Here is a 27,779-nt window from a genome sequence, read left to right on the forward strand (position 1 = left end):
TTTTTAATTTCAAAATCCACAAGATATTATTCTGATGGGGGCCAAGCAGTGAAGCTGCGAAGCATCATTACTGTTTCTACCTTTTCTTATTTGGGCCAGTAGCAAAGCCCAATTGTATATATAACATACAAAGCCATAAATGGCTGGGCACCTATATTAAAGATCTTTTAGTACCACATTACCCACCTAGACTGCTACGATCACAAAATACTGGACTTCTTGTAATCCCAACAGTAGAGGCAGAGCTTTCTGCTACAGCGCACCCCTCCTCTGGAATTAACTCTCTCCATCAATTTGATTAGCAGACACCCTATTTTCCAGTCTAGACTTAACACATACATCTTTAGTGCCTTCCATAGTTAGGTATGGTGTAGTGTGGAACTTCACCCACCTCAGGGTTTTTATTGGAATGGACCACCTCTGCTGTGTCCTCATGTGACTGGCGCCCTAGTCATGCGTGTCATGGTGGCAACTGACCATACCTGCGCTGGTGCTGACTACCCTTCACCATGCCTTAGGTATGCTGCCATAGCATAGCGCTGTCATGGACTTTTCATGTGTCACGCCATACAACTCTGCTTCTTTCTCTCTCTCAACTCCCCCTCTTACCTCTTGTCTTTGTCTTGCCATTCAACTCCCTCTTCTCTCCTTCTCTCTCTCTCAACTCTCCCTCTCTTGCCTTTTGTCTCTATAGTATAACACTATATAATACCATTGATATACTTATTAATACTAACCATCATGACTTATAGTAATACCTACTATTTATCTCTCTTTCTTCCCTCTTACCTCACTTGTGAGATAAACTATTCCTTGTGTTTGGCCCTCATCGCACCTGAAGTCCCATACTGCCCTATGTGATGACCCTGTGCCCCTTCAGGCCTTCTCCTGTCAGTGCACGGGCAGGGCTGGGCCTGGTTGGGCTAATACCCTCATTGATTACACCTATGGTTAGGGTGGGGCCATATAAGGGGTTTCCTATCTCTCTCATTAGGCATTTTTCTTCCTTCTTGCAGGCACTCACTTTGATTCTCTCACACTTGCACTTTGCTCTCTCCCCTCATTTGTAACTCTACCTCTCTTTCTTTCTTTGTCTTTAGGCCCACTTCACTAGCTTCTTTGCATCCATACATCCATACACAGTTTTTCCTCGTCCCTGTTACTCATGGGCACTCTCTGAATGTTTAAAACTCTGTTAAGTGCCATGAGACATGAGTAATGTTTTGGCGCTCTATAAGTGACATTAAATATAAGTTGAAATTGAAATTATTCACTGCACCACATTATACTGATTGCTTACACTTTTATTTTCCAAATCCAACTCCACTCCATTTTGTTAAGTTCTATTCATTTATTAAAAATCTAATATATGTATTGCTACTGTACTCTGTTACTTTGCTGAAAAAAACCCCCAGCTATAAACCAGCTTATGCTGGAAGCTGATTTTAGCTGGTCTTTGCTGGCTTAGTTGGTTGGTTGTCACCGGGATGCACTTGTTGTTGTCTGTTTTGCGTCAACAGCCATTTGTGTCATTGATTAAGGTAGCCTGGATGATTCCTGACTTTGCCACTGTTACTGTATGAATATCTATGCTTTGCTGTACTTAAACCCTGTATGATTCTCATGGATTTCATGTTTCACTTTGGTATGTAATATTTTACCAACATATCAACACTGGCGCCTTACATTATCCATGTTCAGAAGAACAGCACAGATGTTATACAGGGTCGAGACACAGACATAGAATCATACTCGAAGCTGGTGTCACACTCCACCTCAGTCCCATTGATGAGAATGGGGCTGTGTATGCTAACGCATACTTGGTGTGAGAGCTAGGGACCAAATCCTGAGGATGTACATACAATATTATGTTGACTTGTTACCACTATGGGGGTGCTAGAGTTATGGAAATGAGCTCATATCTCAGCAAATCTTTAAAGTATCAAAACTAAACTAGGTATGACAGGTTATGTGGTGTAAGGGGGAGGGGGTTTATCAGTGTGATTGTGTGTGTGTGTGTGTGTGTGTGTGGGGGGGGGGGGGGGGGGGGGTTGGGGTAAGTGTGATCAGAGGGGTAGCAGGTAATAGGGTGTCGCAGGACTGTCGTTATCCTGTTAAAGGAAAATTCCGGTTTTTAGCACTTTAAGGCCCTTTTCTGGTTTGTTTTGGATGAACTAGAGTGGTGGACACCGAAATGTTTATGATTGGTCCTGTCTCGACTTTTCTGGCTCGTTTTGAATCGCCTTTGACTTCTCAGGGTGGCTGGCAATGGGCATACTGTAGTAGGCTACTCAAACATGTCCTAAAACAACCCTTAACGTTCGTTTTCAAAACTGTGCAACTCACCATTTTTCCAAATACAATTTATATTCAAAGGGAATAAAGGGGCAAATTCCACAATAGAATTCCACAAGTGGGGTGTCATTGGAAAGAGGAGAGAGTGTAGTTTCAGAATGTGGTGAAACATCCATTGCAAAATTCTTCCTGAGATGAGTGTGGCTGTTCTAGTGCTGAAATTCTGCAATTTCACAAAATACATACTATATTTTCAAAGGGCAAAAAAAGGCCATTGTCCACCATAGAATTTCACAAGTGGGGTGTCATTGGAAAGAGGAGAGAGTGTAGTTATAGAATGTGTTGAAAAATCCGATGCAAAATGACATGTAGGCCGTAGGGTATACATTTACTGTAGAAAAACGTCAAAATCTGCTACCAACTACATAACCCCCCCCACTGCAATATGTACAAAATTATTTAATAGAAAACATAACACAATATGTATCAAAAGATCCAGCACAGAAAGTAAAGAAAAATACATAATCTGCCACCCTCTACATACCCCCCCCCCCCTTCTAATTTACCAAATTATTTAATAAAACACAAAAGGCAACATTTATCAAAACATTCGGCAATGGAGTCAACAGAAAAAAGATATACAGGCTTTTGAACGTCTGTGAACAATGCCTGTTCATCTGCAATGCAGATGCGGATTTGCGGTTAACACTGGCCCCTTGTGGTAGAAAATTGCAATATTTAAGGTGGAATGGAAAATTAACTCCCCCGCGATCTGAAAGTGGTGCTAACTTAAGGCCTAGGCCCAAGATTATACTGTATTTTTTAAAAAGATTTGTTTGATGATGTTGCAGTAGAGTAGAGAATGTAGCCTATTTACCATTAGCTTACATAGCTCATAAATAGCCTACAAAGATTTTTTGTGGAGCTCAGTGATGTGTGCTGCATGGTAGCCCATAGGCTATGTGCACCGTGGGCAGTGGTAGTGTAGTGGTTAAGGCAATTCTCTTAACAATCAACTTATTTGTTCAACTATTTTTGCAGTTTTATTAGTTTTAAATTTCTGCCATATTCTCAACAATACTAAAATCATCACTTCTGTAAATCTTATATTCTTTTATTGAGTCACTCTTAACTTATGACCTGCTGGTTTGGCAACATTAGTGTGGCAAGGCTTTTATCAACTCCAATACAATAGCAATCAACTTTCTACAAGTAATGCTACAAATGCAAGCAAAGCAGTTCACTGCTGCAAGCTCAATGATGCCTGAATGACTCCAAACTAGTGTTGTCACAATACCAAAATGATGACTTCGATACGATACTTGCCACAAATATATCGATGCTCGATACTGAAACGATACCACGGCGAAATCCTAAAATATCTGGAAAAGAAAGGACACAGACCTCCAAGTGTATTGAGTCATTTGTGTTGAATTTGGTGCACTTTTGTAGTGTGCAGGTCAATTCTGGGTTCTAAACTTCCTACATAATTATTATTTGTTATAGTCAGTAAAATAGTAATTTGTGTGTGATTAAGTCCTTTATTGTTTGTTATAGTTCATTTACATTGTGTTGTGTTTTGGCAATGAAGTACCTTTAAATAGCCAAAGTAGGCTAGAGCAAGGTCAGTGTTGAAATTACTGCATGCAAATCACTGAATGCTATACAGAAGGGTCTAATCTTTAGGCCATCTGATGTAGGCTACCCTAGGCCCATGTTTATGGGATGTCTTTGACATTTGCAAAGGGGAAAAGGTGAAGATAGTCTTCTTTGCTCCCAGTGTACAAGTACGACATTCCAACCAGGTCCTTGTCAGATAGGCCTACACCATTACCTGTTGCAGTATATCTGTGTGCATTCCTACATTACGTCTATTTCTTTGATAACATTATTATGACCGCCGCGCAGCGAAGTTTAGTCAGAATTTTTCTTTTTTTTTCTTTTCTTTTTCGCATGCCCAAATTTCCGTCAATGAGTCCCGGGACACTGAAAGACCGGGGTACACGAAACTTGGTGGGCATGTAACCCCACATGGATAGCATGGAACCATCGTTTTTTGATCTGTGGCCCCCCCGCTGGACTGGACCCCCCGAAAGGAGGGTAGGGCAGACACAGTTTTCTGTGAATATCTCGAAAACCGTAGGGTTTAGGAGGACCATTTTTTTTTGTATGTTTGCCTCCAGGGGTCATGTTAACCCATTTCATGTGCACACATGTGCACAAACAGATACACACACACACATTCACAGTAATCATACGTAATCATACGTATGACACATACTCACACAGTAGACATATGTACGCTTGCATGCACAGGCACATACGCAGGCACACACACAAGCACGCACACACACACACACACACTCACACACACACACACACCCACACACATAACATAAACATAACACAAACAATCAAGAATTTCTCAGAATTATGAACAGGCAAGATGCAGGTGGGGTTGTATAAAATTAATTTTACATGTGAAATCTATGAACTAATCATGTTTTGGTACTTGTTGTCTAGCAGATACCAAGAATTGAGTGTGGATAATGCAATTTAGTGAGACAGTTAGAATCATATAGGCCTTTCAGCGTGATTTCTTTTTGTGGAAAAAATGTGCTGGACTGGGCGGCAGTCATATTTTGTACCGCTCTGCGGTACATCTAGTTTGCTACCACGTAACACCGCTATTATTATTAGGACTCAACACGCTTCAGTGGTATATGCCGTGGGCTTTAATTAACGCATTTTGGGTAGCCTATCCTACATCTGGGCAATAATTATTGAACATGCCATGACAAACATTACCAGTAGTACCGACCAAATATTAAATAGATCGTTTGCAAGTTATGGTAATGTTGTACTAGCGTGAACATTGCGCTTTCATCACGTTAGCCCAATATGATGACAGTCATTATGTCTTGTCAAAATTCACTGATGAAGGAAGGTTTGCATTATCCCAGAAAACCATACTCGTTTCAATTAGGCTAGACTAAAACTGAAGAGATGAACTTGACACTAATCATGTAGTGGTGTTTTCTATAGTCTATTCTACCTGTCATTCTTTGAACTCTTTAAAAATGTTGGGATATGTCTGCGAGCAGGGATGGATTACTGCACGGGCCTACCGGGCCCAGGCCCAGGGGCCCAAGGGGTCAGGGGGCCCTGAAGCACAAGCCTTTGCACGGAATCATTGCCTCAATATCAACAAATCAGGATGTAGGCTATGAATCTGATTGAATTTAGTATTGGCCATCCCCAAAATGCACCAGAATACAGGAAATCATATCAAACAAATAAAAAAGATTCTGGGGGAGGACCCCCAAACCCCCCCTCCCACATATTTGACAATTAGTAGGGGGCCCTTAATACATCTGGGCCCAGGGGCCCGAAAGTTCATAATCCGTCCATGTCTGCGAGATGCTTAGGCAAGTTCTATGCGTAGCCTACTGCTTCTGAATGACTTTGAAACATATTTTGCAAACTGGCCTCTGTGTACCTGATGGCTTGCCTTCACTATTCACGATGTATCCAAAATAGTTTCAGATTTCACTTCACCTTTTGTTTTATCCACAAGCCGAGGACTGTGTTGACTATGCTGATGTTGGCTGCGCAATCACTCACTCAGAGATGCCTGCTTGACATGGAGAGTGGGAGCAGTTCACACAGACACAGAACGTTATCGATTCTAAAAACGTCTGAAATCGTATCGTTTTTTGTGTGAAGGCATCGTGATACCTTTCTAGTATCGATACACCGTGCAACAGTGTTGGGCAAGTTACTTCAAAATCGTAATGTACTATGCATTACTTATTACTGTCATTTCAAAGTAATTTGTTACATTATAATATTACTGTCTCTGAATTGTAAGGCATTACACTACTATTGCATTACTTTTAAGTTACTTTCACCAAAATATCTAGAAATATGGATTTGCCATTCTAAATGCAGTTTATTATGCTCAATGCAGCTTGCTCTTCCAATGGAGGGAGATCTGGTATAGCATAATGACTGAGCTAGGCTTAAGGCAACAGTATGCAATAGGCGCAGTGCTCATAATGCAATACAAGGAACAATCATAGTCAGAATTTGGTTAAAAACCGACAAAAGGTCAAAGTCTGGTAAATTGTGATAGAAATACTGTAACTTTAAGGCCAAGGCCTACTCATTAAAATCAATAGAGAGCCTACTATATTGTAAATCAACGCTTAAAGGAACCATATAAGATTGTGGCCAAAACGGGTACTACAATCACTTTCAAATTACTGTAGAGTGGTGTATCCCCTTCCCCTCCCCTCTGACTGGCAGAGTTGGCAACCGGATGACGAAACACTACTGACTTTGTGATTAGTAGATAGGTGGAGGGTGGCGCATTAGGCCAAAACACAACATGACAACATCAACATCATTTGAGGGCTGCAACTTCACTTTTTAAATGACAATATCCTGGCCAGATTACTGTTGTCAGTGATATAAGTATTTGAAATGAACATGATTTCTTAATGTCTAGTTACATATCAGGGCAATTTTATGATTAATTGAAATACAATTTTTACATATGGTTCCTTTAATAAAGACATGTCAAGATGGTGGCCTGCTGGCCATTTCGGTGCCCTAAGTGAGTGGCTTTGAGTGAGTGACATTTAAATGATAACTCAAACACCTAAAGTAAAATAAAAGGCCTATTATTTACAGACCATTACTGTGTATTTTTAAACATTAATTTCTGAAGAAATGCTGTTTTACTTATAAATGGTGCACTGTCACTTTAAGAGCATTGATCTTTACGTTGTCATAATGCCCTTTTGCCAGCTCTTGTTTACAAGCCTTATTTGTTTGAGTTACATTGATAGCACAATATTAACAATAATATGCACAATGTTAAGTTGTTTTAAGCAACCTTCATTGCTTTGGAAATGGAAGTATGCAATGACATGTTGCTTCACATTTCGTTTTGCGAATGTAGCCTAAATGCTTGGAAAACGAATGATTGAAGACCCACCAATTCTAGTACTACGTGGTGATTGAGAGAACACAAACTTGCATGTAACATCGTGTTAGTGCATTTTGACATTGTAAACGTTATTGATGAAGAGTGAAACGCAGTTTGCAGTAAAGCTACTATTCATTGGTTACATTTGGGTGCCCCCTCTGTCCTTTGGTGCCCAACGCAAAGTGCGTGATGCGCGTGGTGGGAGCGGTGGCACTGCCAGGCTACACAATCTTTTTCTGCATTTCTATCCCTTAATTTAAGTTCACAGCACAAAGCTGACATGCCCAACAGCATAGTTTGTGTTTTATCAAGAATCAAAAAGATTAGCGTGGCACTACTTTAGATGTTTCATTAATTTACTTGTGCTATTTCGCGAGCTGAGAAATCTGTCGGTTTCGCACACAAAGTGCACTAACTATTATGTTCTTCATAGCCTTGTCTCTGACAAGCTGAAAATAATGAGCGTAGGCTTATGTCCATCCCGCAAATAGAGTCCGCCTGCGAGTCTGCTGCAGCCACAGTCATATTCAACCAGTATCAGGAGATAACGTTCTACTATTTTGCGCGGATTTTTTCTACTCTGTTGTTCTCGCGTGGTGTTTGCGAATATGTATCAAAACAAAACAAGCGCTTAATTTTGGGTTAAACTGCATTGTAACGCGCGTTACTGAAGTTTGTACCGAGTAAATATTACCAAATTCTTTTTTTGTAATGCCTTACATTACCGCGTTACCGCAAACAGCAATATATTACAGTAATTACATTACTTTTGTAACGCATTACTCCCAACACTGCCGTGCAACACTACTCCAAACCAGTTAGGGTGACCAGTGACAGCCGCACCGCCATATAATGATACCACAGGTGGCTCCAACCAGACATACAAACACTGCCACAGCTGTCACAGATGACAATATGATTGTTGTTCCTGAATCCCACTCACGCTCTGCAAGAAACAGTAAAAAAAAGTTTTTTTTTAAAAAATACAATAACGTTAAGGGTTTAACTCAACACTTTACATTCCTAATATCAAGATCCAGGTACCTAAACTAATCTCCAGCTTGTTGTCCAGGCTGAGGTGTTCAGCTGTGCAGGTGTAGTGGTGATGCTGTAGTTCCTCTGCGCTGACCTCCAGGCTCTTCCTCATCTGGTACGTCTCATCTCCATTAGGTAGCAGCTCCCCCCCAGTGATCTGGTGGTCAGATACAGACTGGCCGTCTCTGAGCAGGGTCAGGTTGATGTGACGGGGGTAGAAACTAGTGGCCAGGCAGGTCACTTTGGCCCCTCCAGAGTCCAGTGGGAGTGTCTTCTGGAGGAGCCTGACTCTGGGCTTCACTGTGTGGTGGGAAAAGATTATTAAACAGCATGGTACACCTCACACAGATTCATTGACACGGTCTGCTGTTACAGTGGAATACTAAATGCAGTGTGCAGTATTTGAGAAATATGCTACTAGGTGTTGGTTGGACGTTCATTTTTGTAATACATTTTTTTTTTGTAAAAAGATTCTGTCCAAACTTTTTCATTGACAATATCATGTCATATAGGGAGCTCAACAGTTTACAATAAATCACAAGAATGTATAGATTAGTCACCTTTTTTCAGCACACGATTCCTTTCTTTGACCAGATGCTTTCTGAGATATTTTATGCAGTGTGGGTGGTATTTCATTCTGTAGTGCAAGGGAAAGTTCATCCGTTGAGTCCATGGTTTATCCTCTATATCTGGCCATCTCCACTCAATGCGAAGAGCATCATGGTCTGCATCATAATGGTCTATGACTACACTCTCTCCATTGTAAGCATCTTTAGTAAACATTGGTCCTGGACGATCATTGTTCAGTAGTTCACATCCAGTAGCTCTCTGAAAAATATCAATACCTGGGAAAACAACAAAATTGTTTCCAAGTGGACACACAAAAAAACATTATTTGCTTTACACAAACATCTGCAAAACATTCCTAAAATATTCTGAAATGACTTTAGAGTTTGGAAGAATGACTTCCTGCACAAAACCTTCTAATAAAATTGCTGAGTAGAGTAAAAGAGATAAGAGTACTGTATATGGAACAGACTCTATGAAGATATGCCTAGAAGACCCCACCAAATAGGCCAATACTGCCGAAAGGCCCACACGTGAGGCGAGATGGCAAGAATCTCACATATCACTTTTATTGGTATGAACTCCTTGTTAAGTCTTGTTTTTAGCTGGTTTATTAGCTATAAACAACTCTAAATGTATAGACCATTTTCTCATTGATCAGCTTACCATTTGTGTGGTTGAAGTAGTGTTTTATTTTGGATGCTCTAAGATGAATGCGTCCATATAATTGTTGAAAAAATTCAGTATAATCATCTTCTGCATCAATCACTCTCCCTGAGTCCTTATGAATGTCCTTGTAAACCATTGTCTGTTCATTTGAGTCGTAGTACCCAAACTCAATATCATCTAACATCACATACGCCATGAATTCTGGAAATGGAGTCTTTCCTCTGATGTATGTTCCCATCATCCACAAGGAGTGAGAACCTGAGGGGTGGGATGGAGGCACATTAGCAGAATTATCTGGAGCAGTCAGCCAGTAGGCCTACAGACAACACACATGCTTAGGCATTTCCCCTTATGAAAAAGAACTATAGTAATACTATACCATTTCTATGTGATGTTCTGTAATATCTCTATAAAATTCTTTCCCTTTATACTGCCTGCAAAGGCAAAAGACCATAACTCGTCAGAGTGTGAAACTGAGAAAAATGACTTTAAAGCTTCTTTGTTGTCCAGCCAAATGTATTATAAGACACTGGAAATCTGGCTGTTACCTGTTTTAATGAAGATAAGCCTGTACATCAAACAATCTTGGGCAAGTTACTTTTAAAATATATAATAATTAAAAAAAAAAAAAAAAAAAAACCAAACTGACTCAAGAAAGATCAGCCTTTTGCCTTTGCACAGCAGTATAGTATTCTTATAGTACAGTGTTATAGTACTTCTATAGTATGCCTGAAAATACTATTAGATTCCTATAATATCTATAGTATTCCATATCATTATATTATATAGAAGATGACTATAATATTTTGTTCTTTTGCTATCTCATTTTATGTTTTGAATTTTTAATTTTTTATATCACACTTTTTGCATATAGTTCACATTATGTAGCACATCAGTTAGACAGTTGTTAAATCACTCCAAATGCCATTAAAAATGGCTGCACAAACCCTACAATTTCCTGAATGAAAAATACTGTATTCGTTATTGTAGGCTTACAGCAACTATTGTTTGATGACATCTCTGGCTTAAAAACTTAGTTTGACAGCATTCTTTAATACACTACAGAGTGCAATAGAGTTTGATAGTGAACTGAGCCTAGCTGGTTCATGACTGAACTCCCATAGTGCTGTGCAGTGTATGTGTGTGTGTAATGTTGATGTTGGTTCTAGTGAGAGTAATTGCGTTTACCTTGTCATGTATGTGTTAGCTTGTATAGTCTTTCTTTATGTTGTACCTCATGTGTTTACCCCGTGTATTGTATGTGACTACCCTGTTTGTGTATTGTGTTTGTTTAATTGACCTCCTTTGTGTTGCCTGTGTAATGACGTTCGTGTGTTTTGGTGCGTAACCAATAAAACCATTCTGAGACAACTTCGCAGCTTGTTACAATATTCTAAATAGGCTACCATTGCTGCTACTCCTGCATGCTGGAAAAACACTAACGTACCAAAGTACAATATTTGCAACATTTTCCATAGTCTCTGAATAAAATGCACCTTACCCATTCTGTTGGAGCATGACATATCAAATAAACAGAATAAAAATATGAGCTTCTGCATGTTTTTGTTGTTCTGATCCAATGGAAAACCATAAACAGCTGGGCACAAAGATGAAAAATAGGACAGGTCTTTTGAATAACTGAAGGTATTCCTCTTTTTCAAACCACTCCCACTGTGAATACAAAACACAATTAAGGACTTTGGAGTTTGGACCTTATGATTCCACCAGCTGCAGCAACGTTTTATGATTGTTTGCACTCTATCAAGCAAATCCAAAATCACATAAAAATCAGCAAGCTACTTGCAAAATGAAACACATATTCAGCTTTTAGATGTTTTTCTAGGCCTATGCTTAACTCCTAAATTATTAAAGCGTAAATCTCGCCAAAATGCATCCTAGGGTCTTTTTGTGAATGTGCCCGAGTCAAACAATATTAGATAGCTAAAACGTTTTTGAAACAGAAAAGTGTATTTTATGGATTTTTCAGTCAGATCCCTTGGCGTTATGCCCTAAAACCTATCAACCTGAGCATGCGCGACTCACATCGGGGAGTGACAAGGATTTCTAACCAGTATGCATTGCGTCCATCCCAGTATGCATTGTGTTCAACCCAGCATGCATCACATCAAGTCAGATCTGAGCAGATCTGCATCAAGTCGAACAAGCCTAATGGCTTACTTTTCTCTGAATGAATCACCTGAGTGGTTTGCACAGTAGGAGTAATCTAGCGTTCATGGGCATCGGAAAAACCTTTTTCCCAGTGAAAACGTCATCATTCCGCATCATTCACGTCAGGTAATGTGATCTGGGAATGACAAAGACCTTGATTACTTTGTTTTTCCCACAGCGAGTGTTCATGTGCATTGCCGTCGGAATGTGTGACAAACACGGATGCCACAACAAAGGTTTAAACATACGCTCACTAATCCTAAATAAACAACTCTATTTGCTTAAAATATAGTGTAATACGCTTCTGAAAGAAAGATATGCAGCTTTCAAGTGACAAAAACGGCAAATTCCCAAGTTCACATTAAAACTGTTGGACATGAAAGGCCACATGGACTACAGACAAACTACAACATGATGACAAAAGTGATGACGAGCCACTAACTGGACAACTCTGTTAGCAAGATCTAGCCCCAGTTTCCGACCTCTGAATCACACATTACATGACGTGAATGATGCGGAATGATGACATTTTCACTGGGAAAAAGGTTTTTCCGATGCCCATGACCAAGCAAATACAGTTGTTTAATTAGGATTGGTGTGCGTATGTTTAAACTACGGTTGCCACATTTGATTTGTGAACCCCCCCCCCAAAAAAAATAAAATCTATATATATCTTTATATCTATATATATATATATATATATATATAAAGTCTATATATATATAATATATATATTATAAATGATAAAGTTAGAAATATTAAGGAATGCTGCTAATTTTATGCTGTTGAATTTATATAGTGCATTGTCACTTTAAGGTCACTCAGTCTAAGCTTTCTCATAAAACCCTTTCACCAGCTCTTGTAAGATATAAGGTTAATCCATAAACTCTAGCCTTGTTTGTGCCACATTGATAGATAGATAGATAGATACTTTATTGATCCCCAAGGGGAAATTCAAGGTCTCATTCAGTAGCATACAGACATCACACAAACATTCACTAACAGCAGAAAAAAGTTTAAAGTATATAATATAAGGCCCCAGCTGTGGCGCAATTGGCTGGGGCACCTGCACCGTACGCCGGCGACCCAGGTTCAATTCCCGCCCCATGGTCCTTTCCGGATCCCACCCCTCCTCACTCTCCCATTCGCTTCCTGTCACTCTCCACTATAAATATATACTTAAAAAAAAAAAAAAAGTATATAATATAAAAAACACAACTAAGCAATAAGGACAGTAGAAGATAAAGAATATACTAAAATACAAATTATACTAAATAACACTAAATCTAAATCAAGTCTAAAAACAGTATCCACATAGTGGGTGATTAATCATGAGGCGCTTGCAATGACTGAGCCTGTGATTCTCTGTGCATAGTAAGGTAAGGTGCTCTGTGTGAGTGTCATGGTGATGGTGCAAATGAGTAAGTCCACCAGTGCAACAATAAAGTCTAGAGACCAACATAAAATAAATATGGACATATAAGAGAGTAGGCAAGGTAATATAAAAAAATATATAGAAAAACTATATCTATATATATAGTTTTTATTATTAACTATATTAAGTAAAGGTATAAGTGACCACAATCTGGCTGTGGGATGGAGGGAGGGGTTATGCATAAAATAAATATGGAGAGTAAGAGAGTAGGCAAGGTAATATATTAAAAAAAAAACTATATATATCTATATCTATATATATATAACTATAATAAGAAAAGGTATAAGTGTGGCCACAATCCGGCTGTGGGATGGAAGGAGGGGTTATGCATATGTGCTAATATAGCACGCAAACAGTGAGGCAGTAAGACAGTGGTAAAAAGTGGCTAGTGGACAGACAGTACCCAAACATGGAGAGGGTGGAGAGGCAGACAAACTATGCGGAGAAGTCTATCTCTCCTCTTCCCTTAAGTAAAGCATTGAACAGTTCAATGGCCCTGGGGACAAATGACTTCCTCAGTCTGTCTGTTGTGCAAGGCAGTGAGCGAAGTCTCCAGCTGATCAGGCTCTTCTGCTTTACAATAGTGCTGTGGAGTGGGTGACACTCATTGTCTAAAATGTTGATCAGTTTGTTCAGGGTCCATTGAAGTGATGCACTCCAGTTCAGCTCCCACTACAGAGCCAGCTTTTCTTTACCAGCCTGTCAAGTCGCCCAGCATCCTTCATCTTTGTGCTTCCTCCCCAACATACCACTGCATAGAAGAGGACGCTGGCAACAACAGACTGGTAGAACATCCTGAGGAGCTTTGAAGGACATTGAAGGACCGCAGCCTCCTCAGGAAGTGTCGGGGTTTTCCTATGGAATGTTTCCTTGCTTGAGATACACAATGCACAATACAATACCTGCACAACGTACTCTCATTGTTAATGTAATCAATGCATTCAAACTACTCTATTTACTTTATTAATATTGTATATCAGGGATACTATTATTGTTTCTCCTTTTCACAAAGTTTCTCTCTTCATAATGTCACTCTTTTCATGATATTTCTCTCTTTATGTTGTTCCTCTTTTCTGTTGATCCGAGGGCCATGTTCAGGTCATAGTCTTCTTTCTGATGTTCTGTCTGGTTTATGAGTTTCGATACAGATTCTTCTTCTTTTCTTAGTCCTCTTTTAATGTTCTGTCTCGCGCATAAGTTTCAATACAAACATGTTCTTCCTCTTTTATGAGGGCATGATTGTACATGCTATGAATTGATGGGTTGGCTGTCAGCACAGGGTGAGGGTGAAGTGCCAGCTGGTCGAAACAAACAACAGAAGAGCGTTTAACACAATACCATAAAAGGACCTGAAGGCCCAGACAGTGGCAATGACACATAAGAATGATGCGGAATGATGACATTTTCACTGGGAAAAAGGTTTTTCCGATGCCCATGCTCAAGCAAATACAGTTGTTTAATTAGGATTGGTGTGCGTATGTTTAAACTACGGGGACGTAAAAAGGGGACGTGGTTTCCACCATTGTAAAACATCCCCTGAGCACCAATTGGCTGAGCAGCGTTCTGGTGGCGTCCCAGGGAGGAGGCGCTCTGGGGACAGCCAAGGGCGTATATCAGGTGGACCTCAGCCAGCGGAGGGGCAGATCGATCTCAGCGAGGGTACCAGCTGGTAACATTACCTTCACCCTATTGCACTGACTCAGACTCAGTTCAGCCATTGCTTGGGTTGTGTTTTCATTGCAATACGGTGAATAAAGGAACAACAGTTTAACCGAATTCCGTCTGCGTGGTCTCCTTCGGACGCTTGATTCCAGAGTGCTGATTGGTGTTTTCAAAAGGTGAACTGATTCCAGAGTGCTAATTGCTACAGTCCAAGAGAGTGGAATTTTTCACGACAGATTTAGAGGTTCCTACCGAGATTTGACACAGGATTACCGGGGGAGGCAGTTCCGCCCCGGGTGAAGCAGGTTCCGGCAGTTTGGGTCTCCAAGGGCCCAAAGTAGGTAATTTTGCTTACAAATAGGGAGAACCTTACTGTCGGCGCCGGAGGGTAAGCCTTGGGGCGGGGCGGCCTCGCCTGGGTCCTCAAAAGAACAGTGGAGACACAAGGACGGAGATTGGGTTGAACTGTTGAGTCCAAAAGCTTTGTGTTTTAGTTTAGTGTTTACAGATAACAAGGTGTTATACTGTAGCATATGGTATTCCTCTGAAGGTCAGGGAAGGCAGATAACAAGGTGTTATACTGTATATGATAAAGCGTTTTATGTTGAACAGGTTGATTCCAAAAGCGTTTTATGTGTTTATGTGACTTGACTTGATGACAAAGATAGCAAGGTGTTATATCAAACAGATAACAGGTTGCTTTACTGTAGGGTATTTATGTGAAAGGTCTCTGTGGGATAGAAAAGACTAATAGCGCGACTAGGTCGTAACAAACTAGCTGCGAGTTAATCACACAGAGTGGAAAAAAAAATAGGACAAGCCCACAGAGGGCTGAAGTAGAGTAATGAACAATTTCTTTTTAATCTTAAACTGTTTGTTGACTGTGAGGATACACTGATGCATGTTGTTTTTGTCTGTCTCTGCTGTGTGGATACGAAGCCACAATAAGATGGCAAAAGAGTGCACACATACATTGAGGATTGTGGAGCTTGAAGGAGGAGACAGGGACATCAGCATACAGGAACTGGGACTGGCGTGCCCGTCGATAGAGTCAGCCGCTGGAGCATTAATTGGGAGAAAATCACATGCATTGGACCTGGATGTGTTGATAGAGCTACTTAAGGTTTACAGAAGTGACAAGTCTGAGCCGTGTCCCTTCTCTTTCCCTTTGCTTTCTGACCCATTTGCTATAAAAATTGAATAGAGAAATAAGAAAGGAAGTGGCAGTTAAACGTGCAGACACGACATTACAAGTCCCAAAGAGTTATATCGGAATACACGGTAGGGGAGAAGGAGGACACGCACTTTGGTGAGCGTGAGCATCACAGCACAGGGGAAGGTAGCCAGGGTCGCCGAGGTGAGCACCAGGCCCGCCATTGACCAACTGTTTTCCCCGCCTGAGGAGGGAAAGCGTAGGAGAACTAATAAAGGAGAACTAAAGAGGAACCATTACTGCCGATGCCTTACAGTTGCCTTGCTATAATATAGTTGTGATATGTGTAACAAAATAAATAAAATATAGATTGTTAAGGCTTATAAGAGTATAAAACTGCAAACCAAATAAAACAAGCGAGCGCCATTGAACACAGACAGAACAGAAAAAACAGGAAATAACTGGCTAACTGCCTAGCAGAAAGAGAAAGGACAGATTTCTTGTTTTCACACAGCAGTGGCAGCCTGAACACACACACACACTTGCATAAACAAAACCAAGTTTGAGACACAGAAGGTCTGCATGGAAGCACAAAATTTAAATAGAGGGTCCAATAACCACTGAAAGGGATAGCGAATACTACTTAAGCACAAAGCAAATCATAATCTGTGAAATCGTTCTCGGCACTCTGTGTATGTATGTGTGGGGGTGCTTTTTTGGGTGGGTTGTGGTATGTGTGTGAATACATGGCTAGGTGTGTATGGTAATAAGTAAAGCACATACCGCACGGTTAGGGAACAAGGTGCAGGAGCACGTCCATACAGCAGCAAAACCCAGAGAGGAGAAAAAAAAAAGAGATACCGTTGAGACAAGGACAAACTAGAGACAAGACAGCCCAGGGGAGGGGTAACTAGAGACAAGACAGCCCAGGGGAGGGGTAACTAGAGACAAGACAGCCCAGGGGAGGGGTAACTAGAGACAAGACAGCCCAGGGGAGGGGCTACTCACATCCACACACCCTAAGACAAGTGCAAGGAATAAGGAGAGACTGCCATCTGGTGGATAAGAGAGCAAAACACAGCCAGATAGGGACACATCAGTAGTCAGGAGGGAAATAGACCCTGCCAATGATACATGAATAACCCATGGTCCATAACCTTCACACGACAACGAGACAATAAGTGGTGGTTGTACATAAGGGATAAGGAAGGCAGGGTAAACGACGTCCACCAGTGCGATAATTATATAGGACTGATAGAGAAGGTGGAATACCTATTGCAAAGGCTTACCCACTCGAACTGGCCACACCTATAGACACAAGTGACGTCAGACTACCCAAAGCAGTAATAGGGAAAGACTAGTGATTCACCAGACAAACTAACCAAAAGGGCCATAAGGGTATATGGAACAGAGGGAACAAAACGTGAGTTGGACCATAAGTACATAAGAAGACTAGCAAATTTGATTGTAAAGTCTCAAAACAGGAGTCGACACTCTTTTTTGACTTGGTATCTTGAACAAATAATGCTCTGCAAAAGCCAGTGTGTGCTTAATCTGCATGTGGTACTCCACACCAAAGATGTAATACACCTCCAGCAGGCATTGGAGGGCATGTGGCACATCTATCTCTCCACTTGCTATTGTGATGCCATCCATCCTTATGGATGCTCTCCTGGCAAGGAGGGGAGTATCGCCACCCTGGAAGATGATGGTTGGAAACACGCTCAGTGGTTCCTATGCAAATGAGAAATGTACAAGGGATCTCCTGTAAGAGTCTATGATGTGAATTGACAACATAAAGCAATGTTAATTGTAATGATAAAAACATCAAATACCTCGTCTAAACAATACAGAAACTTGGCATCCTCCTTAAAAAGGGCAGGCAAAATTAGGACAGCAGCACTTTTTTGACGGTCTGAAATGTCAAAAGAAACAAAGAATGATTTCATTAAAACATAGTTTAATAATCTTCTTATTATTAAATAATTGAAGGGTGCAAGGGAAAAGAAGAAGCTGGTGACTTACCATCTGTGTTAGTATCTCGTAGGCTTGACAGCCTCTCCCTCTGACTCACTGTCAGCCACTCTGATGACGTTAGGGGTCAATATACTGAGGGTGTTATGCAGGCTTAGCTTTAAGTCCAGTCCAAACCGCAACTTCATTTTATGATGCATCTACAAATGAACAAACAAAACAAAACAGGAAATTGTAGTTACCAATAAATGGTTATAGAACTTACTACTGAACAGCACTGAACTCACATTATAGTAATACTACTATAAGACTTTGCTACTCACCAGCTCTGGCACCCAAAGAAATTGGAACATCTCCATCACCTCCTCAGTTGGCTTTCCCATTTGCTCAACCCTCTTATAGACAGTTTGCCTCATCCTGTCCATTATATGACTAATATCTGGCTGACGACGGCACAACTAATTGTTTATGGCGTTTATATGCTCTTGAAAGCTGTGGTAGTCCTCCCCAACTGCTTCAAGGTCCAACATAATCTGAAAAAAAAAAGACATGCAGAGAATGCAAAACGTATGTGAGCAACGATAATATAAATTTTCTCAAGCCAGATAGTCTTTCATTCAATCAGAAATAAAATAAATAATGTAGCCGGACCTAACTGCTGTATGATTCAACATTTCATTCACAAACATATTACAAACCTCTTGTGTTGGCTCGTAATCAGAAGACATCTGGACCCCCACTCTGTACTTTTTTGCTCTCTGAAATTAGCAAAGAGAAATGTGTAATATTAAGATATCTGTACTGACAAACAGTGGCTACTGTGACTAGCTAGCATATAGACATACAGACAAGAAAACAAACGGGCTAAAGACAAGCAAGAATGTAAAAATGGCACCTGATGTCCAGGTGGGTCCTCCAGAGGCACATGGTCCACAATTCTTTGTCTTCTGACACCAAACTTTCTCTTAATCTCCTGCACCGTTGTCAGGTTTATCAAAGGAGACCTTTCCTTTTTGAACTTATTCCTAAGACACTCCAGCAGGGTCTCCTTTGAGTAAAGACATGAATTATGAGACTCAGACAGAGTCAGAGTAGTATAGGAATTCAATTGAGGAATAATGTTTTCCATAACAAAACGTTAAAAAATAACATACATAACCAGATTAGCTGTGGTCATTAAGAAATGGATATCTAGTGATCAGACACCACAGGACATCAGTGTATTTTTTATGGTTTGGGTACCTGAAAGAACAATCATTGGAATTAGAATTTTCCTACTCGTGGTTTTAGTAGCAGGAGATGTTGAGCGTTATTAAACAATAGGCAGGAAAAAAATAACAAAGGTCTATAGGCAGAAAAAAATAACATGTGGTCTTCATGAAAAAAATCTCTTTACCAAATCACTTTACCAGGAGAAATTAATGAAGTATACTCACTGAACCAACGATGATTTGCGTAACTTTTCCACCTCTCAAAAACAAGACTGTGTTTCATCAGAGGAAACAGTTGTTCAACCATCCTCTCTGTCAACCCCAGTAGTCTCCCCATCAATTTTAGAGGGAGAGCAGTTAGCTAAAAAACATTCAGAAAAAGTCCTGTTGGCAAATTTGAGGAAGTCAGTAAAGGGGCTATTTCACACAATTTTAGGGTGCTGAATTCAAATGTTTGGTTTACCAAGCTAATTTTTCTGTAGAAAGTACTTTTTTTTTACACTAACTTAACTAGGCGACTGTGCTTGCCTAGTTAAAACATCTCACTGGTGCTCTTTTCTATCATTCAAATTCCAGCCATGCAGAAAAATGGAAGAGTGCATGTTTGAGGAGGGCTGAAGAGTGGTATGGAGATTGCATTATTTGCAAAAAATTTAGACAAGATATCCTTTATAGTGCAACAAAAAAAAACATTCTCCAGTGCATCATTACTGCATATGATGCTGAAAGGGAAGTGGACCTAGGACAAATCCTCAGCTATGAACTGATTAATGTCCCTGCACTGTAGCTATTACAGATAGTGATGGTTATTTGTGAAGTGGAAATAAGTCTATCCTCACTCAAGTGCTGTCTAGCAATGTGGAATGTCCAGTAGTGATCACTGCAAAAACTGCTCATTCAACACTGGTAATAGATGCTCAAGATCTAGTTACGTCTTTAGGACACCCATCTGACTGCAGCACATTTAAGAAGTATGCAGAAAAGTTTGTAAGAAACTTTTGTATTGTTATCTGGTATTTGTTATGTGGTAGCAAATTATGTTAACTATCAAAAAAAAAAACCTAATGTAGGAATGCACACAGATATTGCAACAGATAATGGTGTAGGCCTATCTGATTAAGACCTGAGTGGTTGAAACGTATTTATTAAATTACACTGGGAGCAAAGAAGACTATCTTCACTTTTTTCCCTTTGCAACTGTCAAAGAAATCCCATAAACACGGGATGGCCTAGGATAGCCTACATCAGATGGCCTAAAGATTAGGCTCTTCGGCATAGCATTAAGTGATTTGCATGCAGTAATTTGAACACTGACCTTGATCTTGCTTACTTTGGCTATTTAAAGGTGCCATGTGTAAGAATTGAGGTAAGAATATCCAAAAAATGAGCTAAACACATCAAAAGAATGATAAGAAATAAGGGTGATGATGTCATTAAAAAAATGACAAGGTATAGTGCTGCAGAGATATCAACCTGAATTAGCATGCTAAATTACTAGCCACAGCCCGACAGGTGTCATAATACCAGTTTTGGCCATGGGAGGCGGTATGCGGGCAACATAACCTCCAGCCAAACTGCAACACACGTTTCTTGGTTGTTACTCTAGGGTTCACCAACTCACTTTCTGGAGGTATACTGCTCCCATCTTTTATGGAATGTGGAGCATGAATTGATTTTTGGCGGACATTACACATGGCGCCTTTAAAGGTAATTTATTGCCAAAACACCACACAATATAAATGAGCTATAACAAACAATAAAGGACTTAATCACACACAAACTACTACTACTGACTACAAAAATAATAATTGTGTAGGAAGTTTAGAAGTTTAAAACCCAGAATTGACCAAAAGTGCACCAAATTCAACACAAATGACTCAATACACTTGGAAGTGGCCTGTTTCCTTTCTTTTCCAGATATTTTAGGATTTGGATATCGTTTCAGTATCGAGTATCAAGATATTTATGGCAGGTATTGTATCGAAGTCATAATTTTGGTATCGTGACAACACTATGCCAGAGCCACTCTGTTTTCTAATGTAGATGTCAAGTATCGGAGGCTCTACCACCAACAAGTGATGCTGCTTAATGGCATATTAGAAGAGCACATTATCAAGCTCTAGTATGGAGGCAAGCACACATACCAAATCCAGTGTTACTAGAAGTAAAATGTTTTTTACTTGTCGGTTGTTGCTGATGGTAGATGTAGTTCTGCATTAGGCTTATTCCCGCTAAATAAGTTCATATGTACTGTAGGATATATTCTTGAAGGTTATCTGTGCAACTTGTTATTGTGATGAAATGTATTAAGCACCACATGAGTGACTCACTATGTTAGCAATAAAAAATATGGTTGTGTTTTGATTAGAATTTCCGAGTTTATTACACGTAACTGTAATCATGTTCCCATTAATATGTTAATAAACTATAGTATGGCTTCTTTAATGCTCAAACATGTATTTAGAGAACACTTTTATTTGGTTTTAGTGATTACTTTTGAAATCAACCCAATTTAGGGAAAAATAAGCAAAGAAAATCGCTATTTTATGTTAAAATGCTGATTATGCGGCTTAGAACTCAGAATTGAGCTTGGTAAACAACATATTCAGAATCAGCACCCTCAAATTAGGTAATAAGGGTGGTTTACCAACTTTCCCTCAAATTTGCCGTCAGAAGTTCTCTTTAGTGAAGCTGCTCTCCCTCTATTTGCTGTTCTGTTAATGCAAGTATGACAATAGACTTTCATTACATTAAATATAATGCAAACAATGCAGAAATCAGGAAGATGCTGATGAAGTAGCTGTAGATGTTGCAAATATTTGGGAACGTAAAACTTTACATCACAAATTGGACACTTAAAGATATCAGAGGTAATGGATATCTTTTTGCCATCAATTAAATTGATGGACTGAAGCCATTAACAGACATCTTCATCTAAAATGAAAAATAAGACATAAGAGACATTCAGTACATATTGTAGTGAGTTAGTGAGTTCCATCCTCTTTTAGATTCCTGTATTGTCTTAAAGACACCAGAGCCGTAGCGTTAGCTATACAGATGTACTAAATACATTGTAATTTGCAATGAGCCCAGCATGATACAAGAACGAGGTTCAACTGGTAGCTATCTGTATGTGTTTCAGAAATCTGTTATAGCACTATTGGCTACTGTTAGCTATCCTAACTTGTTGGCTGGGTTCCCTGTAATTTAACTAAACAGTCTGCTAATGAAGTATTAGTTATTGCCAAATCATTTGCACCCACAAGAACCTTTTTTTCTAAGAGTGTAGGTACAGTAGGCCTACTCATTGCCGTCATCGTGAAGCGCTGTATCTCGCTGTTAAGGAATACCATGCACTATGCCATTTATATAGCTAGAATAATACATGTATCCAATGATATAATGTTTCTATACAAAAGGTTATTTCACTCTGTTTTACGTGGGTAAGGCCACCGCACATCCAAATAACTGCCCTTCATGACCCACAGGCCGTCACTCTCCATACTGTAGGTTAACATGCCAAAACTAATTTTTCTAAAACTGCTTTTCCATTTCTCACCTGCAATAAATATAGGAGGCTGACACAGATATGTATAGGCCTAAGTATACTCTTTTGATCCCGTGAGGGAATATGTGTCCATGTACTTTATGTATGCACTATGTGTGCGTGTGCATGTAGAATGGGGTTGCCTGGTCGGGAGGACAGCTTCATTCGTCCCTCCAGTAGGCTGTTTTGCATCCATTACAAACAAACAAGCAATGTGAAAGTCTAGGATTGGGGAGAGCACTTAGTATGCCTAGTCTAGTGCAAGCATGAAGTTGAACCTTTAGATAAAAAGCTAGTTCTTTAACTAGAAATGCAATTCCAAGAAATTACCAGTGCATGAAAATGCTAAAGTTGTGATGTAAAATATCATGTATAGTTAAAATAATAATACAGAGATGGTTACTACGGTGATGCTAGGATAGACATGGTGGTTGCATAGCTTAAGCTTAAAAGTTGATAGTTTAAAAGTAGACTGTTTAAAAGCTGAATGTAGATAGTTTAAAAGTTGTTGATAGACAGCTAGTTTAATAGATAGTTTAATGATAGTTTAAAAGTAGACTGTTTAAAAGTTGAAAGTAAATAGTTTAAAAGTTGTTGACAGACTGGAAGTTTAATGAATGTTGATATTCAAATAGTTTAATGGCTGTGTATAGGTAGATATTTGACGATAACTGAAAGTTGGAATGGCTCTAATGTTTGCTAGCAGTTATGCTAAGATTTTTAATTCTGCTAACCATGCTACTTAGCTAATGTTTTATAGCAGTGATAGCAATGCTAACATGCTAACCATGCTACTTAACTAACGTTTTCTAACAGTTTTACTAAACATGCTAAATATGCTAGCAATGCTAACTATATTAACCATGCTACTTAGCTAACTTAACTAACATTTTCTAGCAGTTTTGCTAAACATGCTAACTATGCTAGCAATGTTAACTATGTTAACCATGTGACTTAGCTAACCAAGCTATTTTTAGTAGTTATGCTAACTATGCTAACTAACATGTTAACAATGCTAACATGCTAACCATGTGACAGCTAACCTAGCTAATCATTTTTAATAGTTATGCTAACTAGCAAGCTAACATGCTAACTATGCTAACCATGTGACTTAGCTAACCTAGCTAATCATTTTTAACAGTTTTGCTAAAAATGCTAACATGCTAACTTTGCTAACCATGCTAACTAGCTACAGTGGGTAAGAGTCATAGTTGATGAAAAGTAGACATAATCGGCAATGTTAAGTCTATGGGGATTTTAAAAAAGTTTTTCTTTAATAGTTTAAAAAGTATAAAAGTTTCAAAGTTGAAAAGACATAGCAGCTTGGTCCGTTTGAAGACCTACGTTACAAAGTTTGAACGAAGTTTCTAAGTTAAACTGTTCAAGTGAAATTGCGTACTGAAAAAGTGGTAGGCGGAATAATAATAAGTTGTTGTTGTTGCCTTGGAAGAACAGTACAGTGCATTTTCATGCACTATAATAATAGCCTACAATAAATAAACTGCTGACGTTTACTTTTGACCATCGCATTTAACTCCGTGATGAGGACCTAACGTAAATACCTAAAGCATTTGGCTGAGCAATGGAGGTTAATATGTTCTATGTTTTGTCCACATGATATATGTCTAATCATTGTTGCACTTGAAGAAAACTGGAATGTTTCATTCGTCCTCCCTTTCAATCGTCCCGAGCGGTCGTTCTCTCTTAGCCTGGCGAGCCAGACCCATATTATAATGTAGGGTCTGGGCACTCACCTTTCGCGGTGCTCAGTCCGAGGGTCGGGATAATCAGTTGTCTTTCAAATTCCCTCTGCACGCAATAGGATATTTGTTTTCAAGTAGCAGGGAATTCAAGCCAAACCGTTGCAACTCTGCCATCAGTCATTATGTTAAGCCCAACAAACGACTCTATACACGATTTCAATGCCAGATTTAGTTTAGATTTTTAGAGCTCACAAGTCAACGGAGAGTTGCTAGACTAGCCCTGGCAGCAAATTAATTTGCTGCCGCTAGGGGCGCATCTAGATTTCTAGGCTAGTTCTCTCTAACTTTATTCTCAAAATGTTGAGTTTAATGTCAACACGTCGAGATTAAAGTCGACATGATATTTCAACTTTATTCTCAAAATGTTGAGTTTAATGTCGACACGTCGAGATTAAAGTCAACATGATATTTCAACTTTATTCTCGAAATGTCGAGTTTAATGTCGACATGGCGACTTTAAAGTCGACATGTCGAAATTTAAGTCGACATTACATTTCAACTTTATTCTCGAAATGTTGAGTTTAATGTCGACATGGCAAAAATATTTTTTCTTCATGTGTGCCCCTAATACTCCGTCGTATAAATCAGATATACACCAAATTTCAAAAATGGAATTTAGGGTGTAGTCAAGTGTCAAAGTCTTTAATCAAGTAGCACAGGTCAGGTGTGACTGTCTGGCACCACAGCAGTCTGTCTTAATGTCCTATGCCAAAAGAAAAAATACAAAGCGCATACATTCTTTTATTTGCTTTGAGTAACCAACAAAAGCTATTCATAATAGGTATTGTGGGGCAGCCGTGGCCTACTGGTTAGCATGGAGGGTTACCGGTTCCAATCCTGATCAGTAGGCACGGCTGAAGTGTTCTTGAGCAAGGCACCTAACCCCTCAGTGCTCCCCGAGCGCCGCTGTTGATGCAGGCAGCTCACTGCGCCGGGATTAGTGTGGGCTTCACCTCACTGTGTGTACGCTGTGTGCTGTGTGTGTTTCACTAATTCACGGATTGGGAGAACGAAAACCTGTTTAGACAGGCTTAATTTCAATCAGCTTTTATTAAAAACAGTATTAAGAGGTCCTGGAGTCCATCTGAGCCATAATGTTTATGTCGTCTCCAGAGGGCATCGGTCACATGTGTGTGTGTGCCGTGCTGGTCAGGAAGGAGTCTCCGAACACGTTGGTGTAGGAGGCCTTGAGGTAGTGGACGTAGCTCTGCAGGCTGCGGTTGGTGCTGTCCGACTCCTCCAGCTTCTTCTTCAGCTCCTCCAGGCGGCCCTGCATACGACGCTCCATCTGAGGGAAGGAGTGGAGGACGAGTGGAGAGGGGGAGGAGAGGAGAGGGGGAGAGGGGAGGAGGAGAGGAGATGAGAAGAGGACGACGCAGATGAGAGGATAGGGGAGGAGAGGAGGAGATGAGAGGAGAAAATACAGGGCAGAAGTGTGAGTAGAAGAAAGCCAATGGGAGGAGAGAAGAGATGTGGAATGGAGAGGAAAGGAGAGAAAAAGAAGGTGAGGAGGGGAGGAGAGAAGAGGAGAGGAGAGAATGCAAAGAAAAGAGTTATTTTGTGGTTGTATTTTGGTTGCATTATGGTTGCGTTGTGGTTGTGTTGTGGCTTTTTTTGTGGCTGTGCTGTGGTTGTGGTGAGGTTGTGTTGTGGTTGTGGTGAGGTTGTGTTGTGGTTGTATTGTGGTTGTGTTGTGGTTGTATTTTGGTTGCATTGTGGTTGTGTTGTGGTTGTGGTGAGGTTGTGTTGTGGTTGTATTTTGGTTGCATTGTGGTTGTGGTGGGGTTGTGGTGAGGTTGTATTGTGGTTGTATTGTGGTTGTGTTGTGGTTGTATTTTGGTTGCATTGTGGTTGTGTTGTGGTTGTGGTGAGGTTCTGTTGTGTTGTGGTTGTGGTGAGGTTGTGGTGAGGTTGTGTTGTGGTTGTGGTGGGGTTGTGGTGAGGTTGTGTTGTGGTTGTATTGTGGTTGTGTTGTGGTTGTATTTTGGTTGCATTGTGGTTGTGTTGTGGTTGTGGTGAGGTTGTGGTGAGGTTGTGTTGTGGTTGTATTGTGGTTGTGTTGTGGTTGTATTTTGGTTGCATTGTGGTTGTGTTGTGGTTGTGGTGAGGTTGTGTTGTGGTTGTATTGTGGTTGTGTTGTGGTTGTATTTTGGTTGCATTGTGGTTGTGTTGTGGTTGTGGTGAGGTTCTGTTGTGTTGTGGTTGTGGTGAGGTTGTGGTGAGGTTGTGTTGTGGTTGTGGTGGGGTTGTGTTGTGGTTGTATTGTGGTTGTGTTGTAGTGGTATTTTGGTTGCATTGTGGTTGTGTTGTGGTTGCGTTGTGGTGAGGTTGTGTTGTGGTTGTGTTGTGGTTGCGTTGTGGTGAGGTTGTGTTGTGGTTGCGTTGCATTGTGATTGTATTGTGGTGGTATTTTGGTTGCATTGTGGGTGTGTTGTGGTTGTGTTGTGGTTGCGTTGTGGTCGTGGTGAGGTTGCGTTGTGGTTGTGTTGTGGTTGTATTGTGGTTGTATTTTGGTTGCATTGTGGTTGTGTTGTGGTTGTGTTGAGTGCAGTCACCTCGTCCTTGCAGCGGCGTAGCTGGTTCATCTCAGACTTGGCCACGTTCAGCTGGGTCTCCAGGTCCAGGGCTTTGGCCTGCACCGTCCGCTCTTTGGTCAACGCACGGTCCAGGCTCTGCTCAACCTGCTCATCACCACACACCAACAGAATGATGGATGGACAGCACACAGACAGACGTGTGTGTTAGCATGTGTGTGTGTGTGTGTGTACAGTATGTGTGTGTGTGTAGAGTATGTGTGTGTGTGTGTGTGTGTGTGTGTGTGTGTGTGTGTGTGTGTACAGTATGTGTGTGTACAGTATGTATGTGTGTGTGTGCTTGTGTACAGTATGTGTGTGTGTGTGTGCGTGTGTACAGTATGTGTGTGTGTGTGTGTGTGTGTGTACAGCAGCGTTTCTCAAACTGTGGGTCGCGACCCACTACTACATGTCGCGGAGACATGCCAGGTGGGGCGCGAACTGACGTGAAAAACAGGAGTTTTTTTAATTTATTTTTTATCTGTAGCCTGGGCCCAGGTAGCACCCGATGCGCAATGGACGCACTATGATATTCACAGGGAAGCGCTCGTGTCAAGGCAGCTTAGTTAGTCACGACCTACATGAGATTTTGAACGTTGTTGTGAGAGTGGTGAATTTAATCAAAAGCGTGTCTATTCTCCACACTTTGCGAAGAGATGGTAGCTGACCAAAAGGCTGTACTGTTTCACAGCGAGGCAAGGTGGCTTTCCCGAGGTAAAGTGCTGTCGCGCGT

The 27,779-nt window shown here is 40.4% G+C and overlaps 2 protein-coding genes and 1 long non-coding RNA gene across 6 annotated transcripts in view; all 3 read right to left on the minus strand.

Moving 5' to 3' along the window:
• Nucleotides 1-7,776: 7,776 nt before the first annotated feature.
• LOC143106268 (major histocompatibility complex class I-related protein 1-like) lies at nucleotides 7,777-16,840 on the minus strand. 4 transcript variants are annotated; one of them, XM_076270507.1, is made up of 8 exons: nucleotides 16,762-16,835; nucleotides 16,131-16,222; nucleotides 15,798-16,012; nucleotides 11,061-11,230; nucleotides 9,557-9,817; nucleotides 8,884-9,168; nucleotides 8,333-8,623; nucleotides 7,777-8,234 (listed from the first exon to the last, which is right to left on the minus strand). In XM_076270507.1, the coding sequence occupies exons 4-8, from the start codon at nucleotides 11,116-11,118 to the stop codon at nucleotides 8,107-8,109; spliced, it is 1,023 nt and encodes a 340-aa protein (XP_076126622.1). In that variant the 5' UTR covers nucleotides 11,119-11,230; nucleotides 15,798-16,012; nucleotides 16,131-16,222; nucleotides 16,762-16,835; the 3' UTR covers nucleotides 7,777-8,106. The 4 variants fall into 4 exon arrangements, with proteins under 4 accessions (XP_076126622.1, XP_076126621.1, XP_076126623.1 ...); XM_076270506.1 differs by lacking the exons at nucleotides 15,798-16,012; nucleotides 16,131-16,222 and adding an exon at nucleotides 11,757-11,864 and having other exon boundaries at nucleotides 16,762-16,840; XM_076270508.1 differs by lacking the exon at nucleotides 16,131-16,222 and having other exon boundaries at nucleotides 15,798-15,883; nucleotides 16,762-16,809.
• Nucleotides 16,841-18,281: 1,441 nt separating this feature from the next.
• LOC143106599 (uncharacterized) lies at nucleotides 18,282-19,482 on the minus strand. The gene is made up of 5 exons (XR_012983707.1): nucleotides 19,389-19,482; nucleotides 19,107-19,194; nucleotides 18,848-19,000; nucleotides 18,651-18,710; nucleotides 18,282-18,485 (listed from the first exon to the last, which is right to left on the minus strand). It is a non-coding gene; the product is annotated as an uncharacterized LOC143106599 (long non-coding RNA).
• Nucleotides 19,483-25,201: 5,719 nt separating this feature from the next.
• Nucleotides 25,202-27,779, minus strand: part of odf2b (outer dense fiber of sperm tails 2b) — a 20,867-nt gene continuing 18,289 nt past the window's right edge. Inside the window, exons 17-18 of the mRNA XM_076270713.1 lie at nucleotides 27,029-27,154; nucleotides 25,202-25,761 (exon numbers count right to left, since the gene is read on the minus strand). Coding sequence (XP_076126828.1) covers nucleotides 25,597-25,761; nucleotides 27,029-27,154 — 291 coding nt within the window. The 3' untranslated portion in view covers nucleotides 25,202-25,596. The remainder of the gene's footprint in view (nucleotides 25,762-27,028; nucleotides 27,155-27,779) is intronic.

This window comes from Alosa pseudoharengus, unplaced genomic scaffold (assembly GCF_046254945.1).
Source record: "Alosa pseudoharengus isolate Yale_2024_CS ecotype anadromous, Long Island Sound unplaced genomic scaffold, YU_APseudo_1.1 YU_APseudo_1.1_scf_6, whole genome shotgun sequence".
Classification (NCBI taxonomy): Eukaryota; Metazoa; Chordata; class Actinopteri; order Clupeiformes; family Clupeidae; genus Alosa; species Alosa pseudoharengus.

Excerpts from the sequence above, each read along its gene's own strand:
- LOC143106268 (XM_076270506.1), bottom strand. The coding sequence starts at position 11,845 with ATGATGCGGAATGATGACGTTTTCACTGGGAAAAAGGTTTTTCCGATG. Across the intron at positions 9,818-11,060 it reads GTCATGCTCCAACAGAATGG|GTTCTCACTCCTTGTGGATG; the intron begins GTAAGGTGCATT and ends CCCACCCCTCAG. Across the intron at positions 9,169-9,556 it reads CTACTTCAACCACACAAATG|GTATTGATATTTTTCAGAGA; the intron begins GTAAGCTGATCA and ends TTGTTTTCCCAG.